Source organism: Microcaecilia unicolor, chromosome 4 (assembly GCF_901765095.1).
Source record: "Microcaecilia unicolor chromosome 4, aMicUni1.1, whole genome shotgun sequence".
In the NCBI taxonomy this organism is placed as follows: Eukaryota; Metazoa; Chordata; class Amphibia; order Gymnophiona; family Siphonopidae; genus Microcaecilia; species Microcaecilia unicolor.
Window position 1 is genome coordinate 205,814,690 of NC_044034.1, and position 13,501 is coordinate 205,828,190.

At 49.1% G+C, this 13,501-nt stretch overlaps 2 protein-coding genes across 6 annotated transcripts in view; one reads left to right on the plus strand and one right to left on the minus strand.

Moving 5' to 3' along the window:
* Positions 1 to 10,857, minus strand: part of DDB1 (damage specific DNA binding protein 1) — a 276,368-nt gene extending 265,511 nt beyond the window's left edge. Inside the window, exon 1 of the mRNA XM_030201144.1 lies at positions 10,661 to 10,857. Within this exon, the coding sequence (XP_030057004.1) occupies positions 10,661 to 10,721 (61 nt within the window). The 5' untranslated portion in view covers positions 10,722 to 10,857. The remainder of the gene's footprint in view (positions 1 to 10,660) is intronic.
* Positions 10,858 to 10,944: 87 nt separating this feature from the next.
* Positions 10,945 to 13,501, plus strand: part of TKFC (triokinase and FMN cyclase) — a 262,264-nt gene continuing 259,707 nt past the window's right edge. For 2 of the 5 annotated variants that reach the window (XM_030201154.1, XM_030201157.1), the window contains exon 1: positions 10,946 to 11,040. The gene's annotated coding sequence lies outside the window, so the exon portion shown is untranslated. Of the gene's footprint in view, positions 11,041 to 13,501 lie in introns of all 5 variants that reach the window. The other 3 variants (XM_030201156.1, XM_030201146.1, XM_030201152.1) reach the window with 3 other exon arrangements.

A 13,501-nucleotide genomic window follows, 5' to 3' on the forward strand; every position in this document is an offset into this window, starting at 1 on the left:
GACCTAAAAGGGAAGCTATTAGATCTATGTCATGACTGGGGGGTAATATAACGTTGATATACTGCCTATGTGCTCCCGTAGTTAGCACTTATACCAGAAAATCTTGGAATCTATCTATGGGGGGAGGGGGGAAATGTTAAAAGAATGATGAAGGAAAGTAGCAAATTGATGGTTTTAAGAGCTTTTTTCACTCTTGACTTAGAGGCAGATGCACTAAAGCTTAAGGTAAAATTATGTATCATACCTGATAATTTTCTTTCCATTAATCATAGCTGATCAATCCATAGACTGGTGGGTTGTGTCCATCTACCAGCAGGTGGAGATAGAGAGCAAACTTTTGCCTCCCTATATGTGGTCATGTGCTGCCGGAAACTCCTCAGTATGTCGATATCAAAGCTCCATCCGCAGGACTCAGCACTTAGAGAATTACACCCACAAAGGGACACTCTGCCCAGCTCACCACCGCCGAAACGGGGGAGGGGAATTAACCCAGCTCATCCCCACACAAGTGGGGGAGGAGAATCCGTCCAGCTCATCCCCGCGGAGCAAGGGAGGGACACCACCCCGCCGATGCGGGGGGATCTGGCTTATCCTGCAACCGCGGGAGGAGCTGACTGACCCTAACACCGCCGAAGCGGGAGGGGTACAAAGCTGCCCTACAGCCGCACGAAGCGGGAGGGAGTGCCGGCAGAATTTTAAGTCTCAATCCAGCCCCGTAAAACGGAGGGGAGAGGAATGCAGCAGCTCACTGTAACACAAACTCGTCTCAACTCTTGAAGAATCCAATTGAAAAAACTTGAACACGAAGTCTTCCTGAAGTAACTGAAGACTAAACTTGAACCTGAAATGCAACCAGAATATAAACAGTACAGATATCTGGGAGGGGCTATGGATAGTAAATGGCATGAATGGCCATATGGTCTTTATCTGCTTTCATTTTTTTATGTTTCTATGTAACTTTGCCATGCACCGGGGGAGGGGGGGGGGGGGGTAAGTAGGTACAGTGCTAACTACACATGTGGTCTACATGTGTATCTGGTACAAATGGTGACAGATACATGTGGATAGCACCATAGGCCTGTCATCTCTTTTCCACATATAGATAGCCACCTTGCTAGGATCTGTGTGTCCTCATCTTCCAGTGGCTCGCATGTGTTACTATATGGATTGATCAGCTATGATTAATGGAAAGAAAATTATCAGGTATGATACATAATTTTACCTTCCATATAATCATGCTGATCAATCCATAGACTGGTGGGATGTACCGAAGCAGTACTCACCCAGGGCGGGACATTGAAATCCCTGACCTCAACACTGAAGCTCCAAACCGGGCCTCTGCCCGTGCCGCCACAGTCAAGCGGTAATGCTTGGAGAATGTATGGGCCGATGCCCAAGTTGCCGCCTTGCATATTTCTTCCAAGGAGACGGACCCGGCCTCTGCCATCGAGGCCGCCTGAGCTCTAGTGGAGTGAGCCTTCAGCTGGATAGGCGGCACCTTCCCTGCGGCCACATAAGCCGCTGCAATGGCTTCCTTGACCCATCTTGCCACTGTAGGCTTAGCAGCCTGCAGACCCTTACGAGGACCTGCAAACAGGACAAACAGATGATCCGATTTCCGGAAATCATTGGTCACTTCCAAGTATCTGATGATGACTCGTCTCACATCCAGATATTTAAGAGTAGAGTATTCCTCTGGGTAGTCCTCCCTACGAAAGGAAGGGAGACAGAGCTGCTGATTCACATGGAAGCGAGAAACAATCTTGGGCAGGAAGGAAGGCACTGTGCAAATAGTCACTCCTGCCTCAGTGAACTGCAGAAAAGGCTCTCGACATGAGAGTGCCTGGAGCTCGGAAACTCTTCTGGCTGAAGTGATAGCCACCAAAAAGACTGCTTTCAACGTCAGGTCTTTCAGAGATGCCCTCGACAAGGGTTCAAAAGGCGGCTTCTGCAATGCTCTTAGCACCAGGTTGAGATTCCACGCAGGCACCACTGAGTGCAGAGGAGGGCGCAGGTGATTAACTCCCTTGAGAAAACGCACCACATCTGGCTGCGAAGCCAGGGAAGCACCCTTCAGGCGGCCCTTGAAGCAAGCCAGGGCCGCTACCTGGACTTTAAGGGAACTGAGCGACAGGCCTTTCTCCAGACCTTCTTGCAGGAATGCCAACACTGAAGAAATTGGAGCAGTGAATGGAGAAAATGAGCCTGCTTCACACCACGCTGCAAAGGTACGCCAAACCCTGGCGTAAGCAGTAGAAGTAGAGCGCTTCCTCGCTCTCAGCATAGTGGCGATGACCTTGTCTGAGAAGCCCTTCTTCCTCAGATGCTGCCGCTCAATAGCCAGGCCGTAAGACCAAAGGGGGAGGGATCCTCCATCACCACGGGACCCTGATGTAACAGACCCTGCTCCACTGGCAGCCGCAGAGGATCGTCGACTGAGAGCCTGATCAAGTCCGCATACCAGGGACGTCTGGGCCAATCCGGACCCACCAGGATTATCCGGCCCGGATGCTTTGCCACCCGGTCTAGCACCCTGCCCAACATGGGCCAGGACGGGAACACATAGAGAAGCTCTTGTGTCGGCCACTGTTGGAGAAGAGCATCTACTCCCAGGGTTCGAGGGTCCCGTCCTCTGCTGAAAAAGCGCGGCACTTGGCAATTGGCCGATGACGCCATCAGATCTAGGCTCGGCTGGCCCCAGCGCTTCGTGATGCCCAAGAACGCCTGAGCAGATAGCTGCCACTCTCCGGGCTCCAAGGTATGGCGACTGAGAAAGTCCGCCTTGACATTCATGACCGGCAATGTGGGCCGCTGACAGCTGTTCCAGGTTCGCTTCCGCCCACTGGCATAGAATCATGGCCTCCTTGGCTAGAGGGGCGCTCTTGGTACCTCCCTGGCGGCTGACAAAGGCCACAGCCGTGGCATTGTCCGACAGGACCCGTACTGGCTTCAACGCCAGTACCGGGATGAACTCCAAAAGCGCCAACCGAATGGCTCTGAGATCCAGGAGGTTGACAGACCACTTTGCCTCTGCAGGAGACCAGAGCCCCTGCGCTGTCCTTCCCAAGCAGTGGGCTCCCCAGCCCGACAAAGAGGCGTCCGTCGTGACGACAATCCACTCCGGGGTCACCAGAGGCATTCCTGCAGACAACTTGTCTGTCTGCGTCCACCAGCTCAGCGCCTTGCGCACTGCTGGGTCCAAGGGAAGGCGCACAGCATAATCCTCCGACATCGGAGTCCAGCGCTGCAGCAGAGAGTGTTGTAGTGGTCTCATATGAGCCCTGGCCCAGGGCACTACTTCCATCGTGGCCGTCATAGAGCCCAACAGCTGCACATAGTCCCAAGCCTGAAGAGGAGAGGCTACTAGGAACTGGTCCACCTGAGCCTGAAGCTTGACAATCCGATTGTCTGGCAGGAACACTCTGCCCACTTGGGTGTCGAATCGAACTCCCAGATACTCCAGGGACTGAGTCGGGCGCAGCTGGCTTTTCTCCCAGTTGATGATCCACCCCAGGGAGCTCAAAAGAGCAACCACCCGGTTCACAGCTTTGCCGCACTCTGCACAAGAGGGGGCTCGGATCAACCAGTCGTCCAGATAAAGATGGACTTGTACTCCTTCCTTCCTCAGGAAGGCCGCGATGACCACCATTACTTTGGAGAAGGTCCGCGGAGCAGTAGCCAACCCGAACGGGAGGGCTCTGAACTGGAAGTGTCGGCCCAGTACTGCAAAACGCAGAAAGCGTTGATGAGGAGGCCAGATGGGAATATGCAAGTACGCTTCCTTGATGTCCAAGGATGCCAGGAACTCTCCTGCCTTCACTGCCGCTATAACAGAGAGGAGGGTCTCCATGCGAAAGTGCCGAACTTTCAAGGCCCGATTGACCCCTTTGAGGTCGAGGATAGGCCGTACAGAACCTCCTTTCTTTGGTACCACAAAGTAAATGGAGTAACGTCCCTTGCCAAGCTGATTTTCTGGCACCTGAACGACCGCACCCAGGCGGATCAGATTGTCCAAGGTCTGCTGCACTGCCACAGCTTTGACCGGAGACTTGCAGGGAGAGAGTACAAACCCGTCTTTTAAGGGTCGGCAGAACTCTAGCTTGTAGCCGTCTCTGATGACTTCTAGCACCCAAGCGTCTGAAGTTACTCTGGTCCACTCGCCCAGAAACGAGGACAGGCGTCCTCCAATCTGCACTGGGCCATGGACCAAGACCCCGTCATTGGGTACGAGACCCTGGGGGAGGACCGGAGGGTGTACCTCCAGGACGGCGGTCTCTGCGAAAGGAATGCTGCTTGGGGGAGAAGTTCCTTTTGAAGGAAGAGAGGGCAGAGGAGCCCGACTTGCCCGGGCGGTACCGACGGGCTTCCTGAAACCGTCCTCTGGAGATACCTGGGCAAGCACTGGCCCGAGCCCTGACCTCTGGTAACCTCTTGCCCTTAGACGTGCCGAGAACGGTCACGATTTTGTCCAGCTCGACCCCAAAGAGCAGCTTGCCTTTAAAAGGCAACTTAGCCAGGCGGGACTTAGAGGCGTGGTCCGCAGACCAATGTTTCAGCCAAAGCCAGCGCCGCGCAGAGACTGTCTGAGCCATGCCTTTAGCCGAGGCTCTCAAGACATCATACAGTAAGTCTGCCAAATAAGCCAAGCCCGATTCCAGGGCCGGCCAGTCAGCCCTCAAGGAAGGATCCGAGGGGGAAGCCCGCTGCACAATCGTCAGGCACGCCCTGGCCACAAACTGAGGCCTGCAAACTTAAGGCAGTCGCCTCGAAGGACGACCTTAAGGCCGCCTCCAATCTTCTGTCTTGGGCGTCCTTTAGGGCCGTGCCACCTTCCACCGGCAACGCCGTTTTCTTAGTCACCGCAGTGATTAAAGAATCCACGGTAGGCCAAAGAAAGGCCTCACGTTCACCTTCAGGCAAAGGATAGAGGCGGGACATAGCCCTAGCCACTTTGAGGCTCGCTTCCGGGACATCCCATTGAGCCGAAATTAAGGTGTGCATGGCATCATGCACGAGGAAGGTTCTAGGCGGGCGCTTCGTCCCCAGCATAATGGCGGAGCCAACAGGGGCTGAGGGAGAGACGTCCTCCGGAGAGGAAATCTTTAAAATGCTCATGGCCTGCATTAACAGGTTGGGCAAATCCTCTGAGCGAAAGATCCGTGCTGCAGAGGGGTCATCCGCTCCATCCGAGCGGGAATCCGTCTCCTCCAAGGAATCCCCAAAGGACCGTTGGGAGAACTCAGATACGCTGCCCTCATCTACATCAGAGGAAACAGCGTCCTCTAAGGCCTGGAAATCCACCCGAGGACATTTACTTCCGGGGGCCTCAACCCCTTTATCGGATAAAGGAGAAGGGGCAGCGTTCTGCATAAGGAAGGCCTGATGCAGCAGCAAAATAAACTCGGGAGAGAAACCCCCCAGACTGTGCCCCTCAGCAGTCTGGGCCACAGCCCCAGACGCACTCTCAACCGGCGCTTGCAAGAGCGGGGGAGAAACATGCTGCGCATCCAAGATGGCGTCCGGCGCGACACTCCGCGAAGGAGCCGCGCGGGAAGAACGGCGCTTAACTTTAGCCGCTTTTTTGCCGTCGCCCAAATCAAGGGCGTCCATGGCATGAACGTCTCCCGGCTCAAGGGCGGCCCAAGAAGAAGCCGTCCGAGCAGAGTGGCCGGCCAAGATGGCGGAGGCGAGGAGCGGGGGATGGGCATTTATGGCGGGAAAAACCGCCGCACCGGAGGAAAACCTGGGACACTGACCGGCCTCCGAACTGACACCCAACAAGGGCGAATCAGACTTTAATACCCCCGCATCCCCGCTAGTAGCGCACACGCGGTCCGGGGAGCGATTCTTCGCGCCCTCGCCCTCCGACGCCATAGGCCACGTGGAGATCAATCGGGGAACCCCCTGCCCGCTATAAAAAAGGTAAAAATTACCTGCTTCACGCTCCGAGCTGTAACGACCTGGTGTCCCAGTGAGTAGCTGCAATAAACGTTTAAATAAACGTCGAAATAAACGCCTTTAAGGATGTCCAAAATTTTTTTTTTTTTTTTTTTAACGGAGCCAGCGGGAGGGGGGAGAAAAGGAGGGACCTGGCGCCACCAGGTTTGCACTTGCTCAAGAAGAGCCCTCAACCCCAGGCACCCAACAAAACCTAAAAATTAGGCTTGGAGGCCTAGCCAGAGCTGCTGCTGTGTGTGACCACCACCTGCTGAGATGGAGAACATACTGAGGAGTTTCCGGCAGCACATGACCACATATAGGGAGGCAAAAGTTTGCTCTCTATCTCCACCTGCTGGTAGATGGACACAACCCACCAGTCTATGGATTGATCAGCATGATGATATGGAATGAGCTTTTAATGACCCTCCAACGAGGAAAATTTGATCCGTTGCATGCATCAAAGGGCTTTTACCGAGGAAGCTAGCAGCTAACGAAAACGGAATGGAGATGAGCAATTAGTGTGAAAACCCCATTGAAACGAGATGCACTAACCTTTTCCGATTGCCTTTACGCAGGAAAAAGGCAGGAAATCTAACGAGAGGTCTGGACCTCTCGTTAGGACAGCTCTGTGCCAGGAAAAATTGTAAAGTGAAAAAACAAACTGTGAGCCAATCCCAGCGCATTAGCAGAGCTAATAGCGCTGTGATTGGTCAAAAGGAAACTGAAAGGCACAATCCATAAACAGAAGCAGATGAAGTTCAATGTTGACAAGTGCAAAGTGATGCATGTGGGTAAGAGGAACCCGAATTATAGCTACGTCTTGCAAGGTTCCGCGTTAGGAGTTACGGATCAAGAAAGGGATCTGGGTGTCGTCGTCGATGATACGCTGAAACCTTCTGCTCAGTGTGCTGCTGCGGCTAGGAAAGCGAATAGAATGTTGGGTGTTATTAGGAAGGGTATGGAGTCCAGGTGTGCGGATGTTATAATGCCGTTGTATCGCTCCATGGTGCGACCGCACCTGGAGTATTGTGTTCAGTACTGGTCTCCGTATCTCAAAAAAGATATAGTAGAATTGGAAAAGGTACAGCGAAGGGCGACGAAAATGATAGTGGGGATGGGACGACTTTCCTATGAAGAGAGGCTGAGAAGGCTAGGGCTTTTCAGCTTGGAGAAGAGACGGCTGAGGGGAGATATGATAGAAGTGTATAAAATAATGAGTGGAATGGATCGGGTGGATGTGAAGCGACTGTTCACGCTATCCAAAAATACTAGGACTAGAGGGCATGAGTTGAAGCTACAGTGTGGTAAATTTAAAACGAATCGGAGAAAATTTTTCTTCACCCAACGTGTAATTAGACTCTGGAATTCGTTGCCGGAGAACGTGGTACGGGCGGTTAGCTTGACGGAGTTTAAAAAGGGGTTAGATAGATTCCTAAAGGACAAGTCCATAGACCGCTATTAAATGGACTGGAAAAATTCCGCATTTTTAGGTATAACTTGTCTGGAATGTTTTTACGTTTGGGGAGCGTGCCAGGTGCCCTTGACCTGGATTGGCCACTGTCGGTGACAGGATGCTGGGCTAGATGGACCTTTGGTCTTTCCCAGTATGGCACTACTTATGTACTTATGTACTTAAGCCTCTACAAGAAGGCAATGGACAGGAATTCCTTTTCTCTGGTCACCTGTGGTCTTTTTGTATGAGAAAACCCCAAAGCAAATTTAAGGAAAGATTACGAAAGGGACCCAGCTAGTCCTTACAGCGTTTCACTCAGCTTGCTTTCATTGTAAATACGACTAATGTGCTCTCCCCCCCTCCCTTTGTCTACCTCTCCTGAATGTTTGCACCGCTAGCAAGTCAATATGCTTTAGGGATTATGTATTCACAAGAGAACAAATACAGTTTATCCGACTAGATTGAAAGCTGATTTGTAGTACTAACCGGTCTCTAATCACAAAACGTGTGTACTGTCGGATGAAAAAAAAAATGCTTGTCAGCAAAGATCCCCACACAGGGAGGAAATTCAGGACGCTTCAGTAGCGCGTCTCTCTCCTCCTGGGCCCGCCCCTGTCTGACGTCGGTAACCTACGTAGGTTACCGACGTCAGACAGGGGCGGGCCCAGGAGGAGAGAGACGCATGAGAAGCTGGGCGAAGGCAGGCATCAGCTTTCTTCTTGCCCGTGCAGCGCCTTCGGACAGAGGCGCTGCACCGGCCCAGTAACAGGGAGGGGGGCCCGATGGAGGAGGGGAATGGCGGCGACGACCCCAAGAGGGGGCAGGGCACAGGGCGGAGGATGTCGGGAGGCAGAGCTGAGGGGAGACAGAGTAGTGAGGAAGGGAGGGGGCCGGGGCTGCTAAAGGTATGTTTGCTTTTTAATTTAGAATGCAGGGGGAAGTGGGGGAGGGGGGAACGGCGACCTCGGGTGGGGGGGGGGGCAAGGACGGCCATACAGGACGCTCCTGACGAGCGCCTTTGCCCCCTCCCGACCCTTTTTTTTTTGTTTTGATTTGGGAGCCATGTGCTTGTGTTTTGACTGTTTGTGGCATGCGCAGAGCAGCTAACATAACGCTTGGCTGCTCTGCGCATGATTTGGGGGCCGATTACCGATGTGTATTGTGATTCTTTGATACATTGTACGTTTCAATACCGATCTCAGTATGTGTGACTTTTTTTTTGGTGCATTCTTCGTTTTTTAAAAATCGTTAGGGACTTTAACGATTTAGATTTTTTTACGTTTGGTTGCTGCATCTCCCTCTTACTGTACATTTTGATTGTTCAATGTGTTTCTCTGAAAGTTCATCAATAAAAATGTTGGAAAAAAATAAAAGTAACAATATTGGGTAGGGGGAAAGGGGAGATTGAAGTCTAGTATAGACCCCAAGTGACTTTATTTTTACTTATTTTAAATGTCACCCTTCCTGTCAGTGCCTGAGCCAACCACTTGTGGCACTGACAAGAAGGGTGACATTTTGCAATGAGCTGCGGAAACATAGCAGCAATTTGCACGTTCATTGCATATAGCATACCAGTAGGATTTTCTTACATTCATTTGCAGTAGAATCAATGCACTCAGCTGGCTCTTTCTGCAGGGGCCCCACAATGAAAGGGCAAACTCATGGCCTGAGTAATAAACACAGCTAGGTTGGACCTCTTGTGTATAACAGGATAGGATATTATAAGAAACAACATCCCCCCCACACCCACCGACCCCAACTGTAACACTTGCCAGGATAGGGTTAATATTCCTTCTATCTATATTCTCGCCTAGTTTACAACTTGTTCATAATTAAGCTTCTCACTACCAGAAAGACTGCATCTATGGTTCCCATTAAAGGCAGTGGTTCCCAAACCTGGTCCCAGAGATACTCCAGTCAGCCAGGTTTTCAGGCTATCCACAATGAATATGAATATTCATGAGAGAGATTTGGATGCAGTGGCGGCAGTGCATGCAAATCTCTCATGAATATTCATTGTGAATTGCCTGAAAACCTGACTGATTAGGGTGCATCCAGGGCCAGGTTCAGGAATCACTGGTTTAGGGGAAGGAAGGGACTGTTTAAAATAGTGTAGATGAACATACATGAATAAGTACACATAGGCATTCCCAGGGTGGAGTCAGTGTAGAACTGCAATGCATGCACATTTTTTTTTACAGAATGCATGTGTCCACACATAGAATACATACATGCACATTTATATAGAAACAGAGAGAACAGCAGCACATAAAGACCATATGGTCTATCTATGCGGTCTGCCCCTCCATACCACCTACTAACCCTTCATTTTCAGCACCTTCTTCAGGAAAAGTGTAAATTTGTGCATGAGATTTTGTGCCCTGCTAGGACAGGTTCTGGCAGTCTATTTTATAAAGACACATAGACATCCATATTTGTACAAACAGGTGTTTTGTTTTGTTGTTGTTTTAGGGTTGTTGGGGGTTTGACATTCCACAAAGTCATCTTTTTTTAAAGCTTCCCCTTTAAAGGAGGAAAGCCACACATCCTGATGCATAGAAGAGTCTAACATAGAAATACAGTCCCCAAAAAACCTACATGACAATCCTGCTTTTCTGTTTCTGGTCACATCCATCTTTTGAAATATGTACGTAAAGAATAGCATTCCCGCACATGTGCATAAGTTACGATATAATTTTTTTCTCGTACGCAAACATAGCTGCTGCTAGCGCAGACCCATGTGTACATATTTCAGGTGTGCTTTGTCATTGCCTATATACATTCCATTTGGTTAATGCACTGAAGAACAATCTTTCATTTAAACTTGTGTTGAGCTTCGTCTTCAAGCACACGGCTCTAGCAAAAGGTTACTGCATCTACATCGACCATTTTGTCTTTTGGTAAATCTGCTTCTGAACACGCGAGCAGTCTTGACAAGGTCGCAATCCTGATGATGTAATAGACCATGCTCTCTACCACGTTTCTATGACATAGGATAACCTGGTACTGTAAATATCGTAGACGCCAACAGCTAATGTTCATTTACTGCTGCTACTCTTACAAACACAGGCCTCTCTAGACAGTGTGGCAAAGCATTGTAAATAAAAGAAAAACGGTGGTTCAGGTAAAAGAGTATTTTCTAATCGACGTAGGACCTATTTATTTTCAATCCGACGGTGCCAAACTGCCACACGTAAAATTTGAATTTTTTTCACTCGCTCCCCGGGCCCCAACTATCTCCCTCCCTCCGGGCCCTGGTCTCGGTACCTGTGACGCAACCATTCACGGCAGTGGGTTTCTGCGCCGTCACCACGTAGTTGTAAGACATATCTGCGCGTGTCGGGAGCCACAGAAGAGCAAAGTCCTGATAATTTCAACAACGAGGACTCCGCGTGCCACAGGCTGTGCCTAAACATAGAGACGTTCACAACAACCGCGAGACAGACAGTCACCCGACAGTACGCACTGGTGGCGCACGGTCATATGGAGGACGCGCGCTGGCTAAGAGGCTGGGGTGTTCGGGAAGGCAAGAGGGTACGCTCACGCTGAATAGTGGGCATCGCAGTGCCCTCTGGGAACGTGGAGGTTCTCAACTATTGATATGACGTTTCGACAAATTTCGAGAGCCTTTGCTTCCTCTAATACAGGTATGTCTTTGGTCTCCTGTAGGTCCCGGAAAAGCTATAAGCTTTCTAGGCTGTCTGGCTGTGATACCTTTTCTAAGCCCCCCCCCCCCCCCCAATGAGGTTTCCATATTTTTGCATATCACGTGTTTTTACTTGTAGGTCCTTTAAAACCAGTATTCTTCATACAAGGGCACGCAGTTGTGGAATGCACTACCACGTCACTTAAAAACAATTTACGAACTAACTTTCGTAAATCTCTGAAGACATATCTCTTCAACATAACGATCATTAATTGTAATTACAACACATCAGGGACGGTGTAAAAGCCGGATACAGCGGGATCCTCAGGATCTTCCCGGATTCGATCGCCAACATTTTAAAACGTCATTTTTCTTTTGGTAGTCGTATAGATATGAACATGTCCCACATCAGGGACGGTGTAAAAGCCGGATACAGCGGGATCCTCAGGATCTTCCCGGATTCGATCGCCAACATTTTAAAACGTCATTTTTCTTTTGGTAGTCGCACATCAGGGACGGTGTAAAAGCCGGATACAGCGGGATCCCCAGGGACGGTACATCACCACCTAACCTTTTACTCTGATTAGTGTCTTTCTATGCCTGTCTGCTTAATTTGAATTTTATCATGCCATCCTATTCTCTATGTAACACCAACTTAACGTGTACTCTGGAATGGTGAATACCATAACAGAACATTGTAAGCCACATTGAGCTTACAATGGGATACAAATGCAACAAATAAAAATAATAAATAGGAGGGGTGAAGAAAAAAAGATGGATGGAGAATGGGGGTTGGAAAAAGGTGGATGAGGTGTGCACCATGGGAACTGGGTAGAGATCTGCATGAAAGTACATGAAAAACTGCCCGGGGGGGGGGGGGGGGGGGTAATATTTCATGTATGGGGGAGCTGCCAGCCCTTAGAGGAATTCAGCACAAAAAGAGTTACAAATAAAAGTGTTCAGAATTTCGCAGAATTTCCCTTGGAGTAACAATAGAAATCAAACAAAATAAAACATGGAAACTAAAATAAGATACCTTTTTTATTGAACATAACTTAATACATTTCTTGATTAGCTTTCGAAGGTTGCCCTTCTTCGTCAGATCGGAAAATCTTGGAGTAACAGAAATCTAGTAGTTGCAGTGTAACCCAACTGCATGACCCCTGTAAGTAATGTTTGAATACTCTTAAAAAGTTATTGTTCAACTACAAAAGAGAAGCCTCTGAAGGACTTTGAATTCGCATAGGGTCGGGAATAGCAATTCAATTATCATCAGCCCTGATTGTTACGCACGTGTTAGTTTGTATTTCAGTCCTTTACAGCTGGGGAAGTGTAGGTTAAAGAATGTGCGGGCCGATCTTTTAGCATTCCTGGGTGGTAGGTCAACAAGGTCTAACGTGTAGGCTGGGGCATCTCCGTGAATGATTTTATGAACTAATGTGCAGATCTTGAACGCAATACGTTCTTTAAGTGGTAGCCAGTGTAGCGTCTCTCTTAGTGGTTTTGCACTTTCGTATTTTGTTTTTCCAAATATGAGTCTAGCTGCAGTGTTCTGGGCTGTTTGAAGTTTCTTGATGATTTGCTCTTTGCAGCCAGCATAGAGTGCATTGCAGTAGTCAAGGTGACTCAGCACCATTGACTGTACCAGGTTACGAAAAATGGCTCTTGGGAAGAAAGGTTTTACTCTTTTAATTTTCCACATTGAGTGGAACATCTTCTTAGTTGTATTCTTCGCATAACTTTCAAGTGTAAGATTTCAGTCGATGGTAACTCCAAGAATTTTTAGGATGTCTGACATGGGTAGGGAAAAGTTTGCTGTGGTTATAGTGGTGAATGTAGTTGTGTTATGTTGTGAAGTGAGTATAAGACATTATGTTTTTTCTGCATTAAGTTTCAACTGGGATGCATCCGCCCATGAACGCATGATTTGGAAGCTTTTGTTGATGTCATCGGTGATTTCCTTTAGATCATGTTTGAACGGGATGTAGATCGTGACGTCATCCGCGTATATGTATGGATTTAGGTTCTGATTGGATAGTAACTTGGCCAAGGGTGTCATCATTAGGTTAAAGAGGGTCGGCGAGAGGGGAGATCCTTGAGGGACTCCACATTCAGGTATCCATGGGGCTGATATAATCGAGTTAGATATGACTTGGTATGATCGCGTGGTCAGGAAGCCTCTGAACCAATTAAGAACATTGCCTCCCAACTCCAAAGTATTCTAGGATGTGTAGTAATATTTCATGGTTGACCATGTCGAAAGCACTGGACATGTCAAATTGTAAGAGAAGTATGTTGTTGCCAGTTGCAATTGCTTATTAAATTTAGTCAGGAGAGTAACTAGTACTGTTTCAGTGCTGTGGTTAGCCCGAATCCTGATTGAGAGTCGTGGAGAATTGAGAATTTGTTTAGGTAGTTGTTGAGCTGCTTGGTAACCATGCCTTCAGTTATTTTGGTTATCA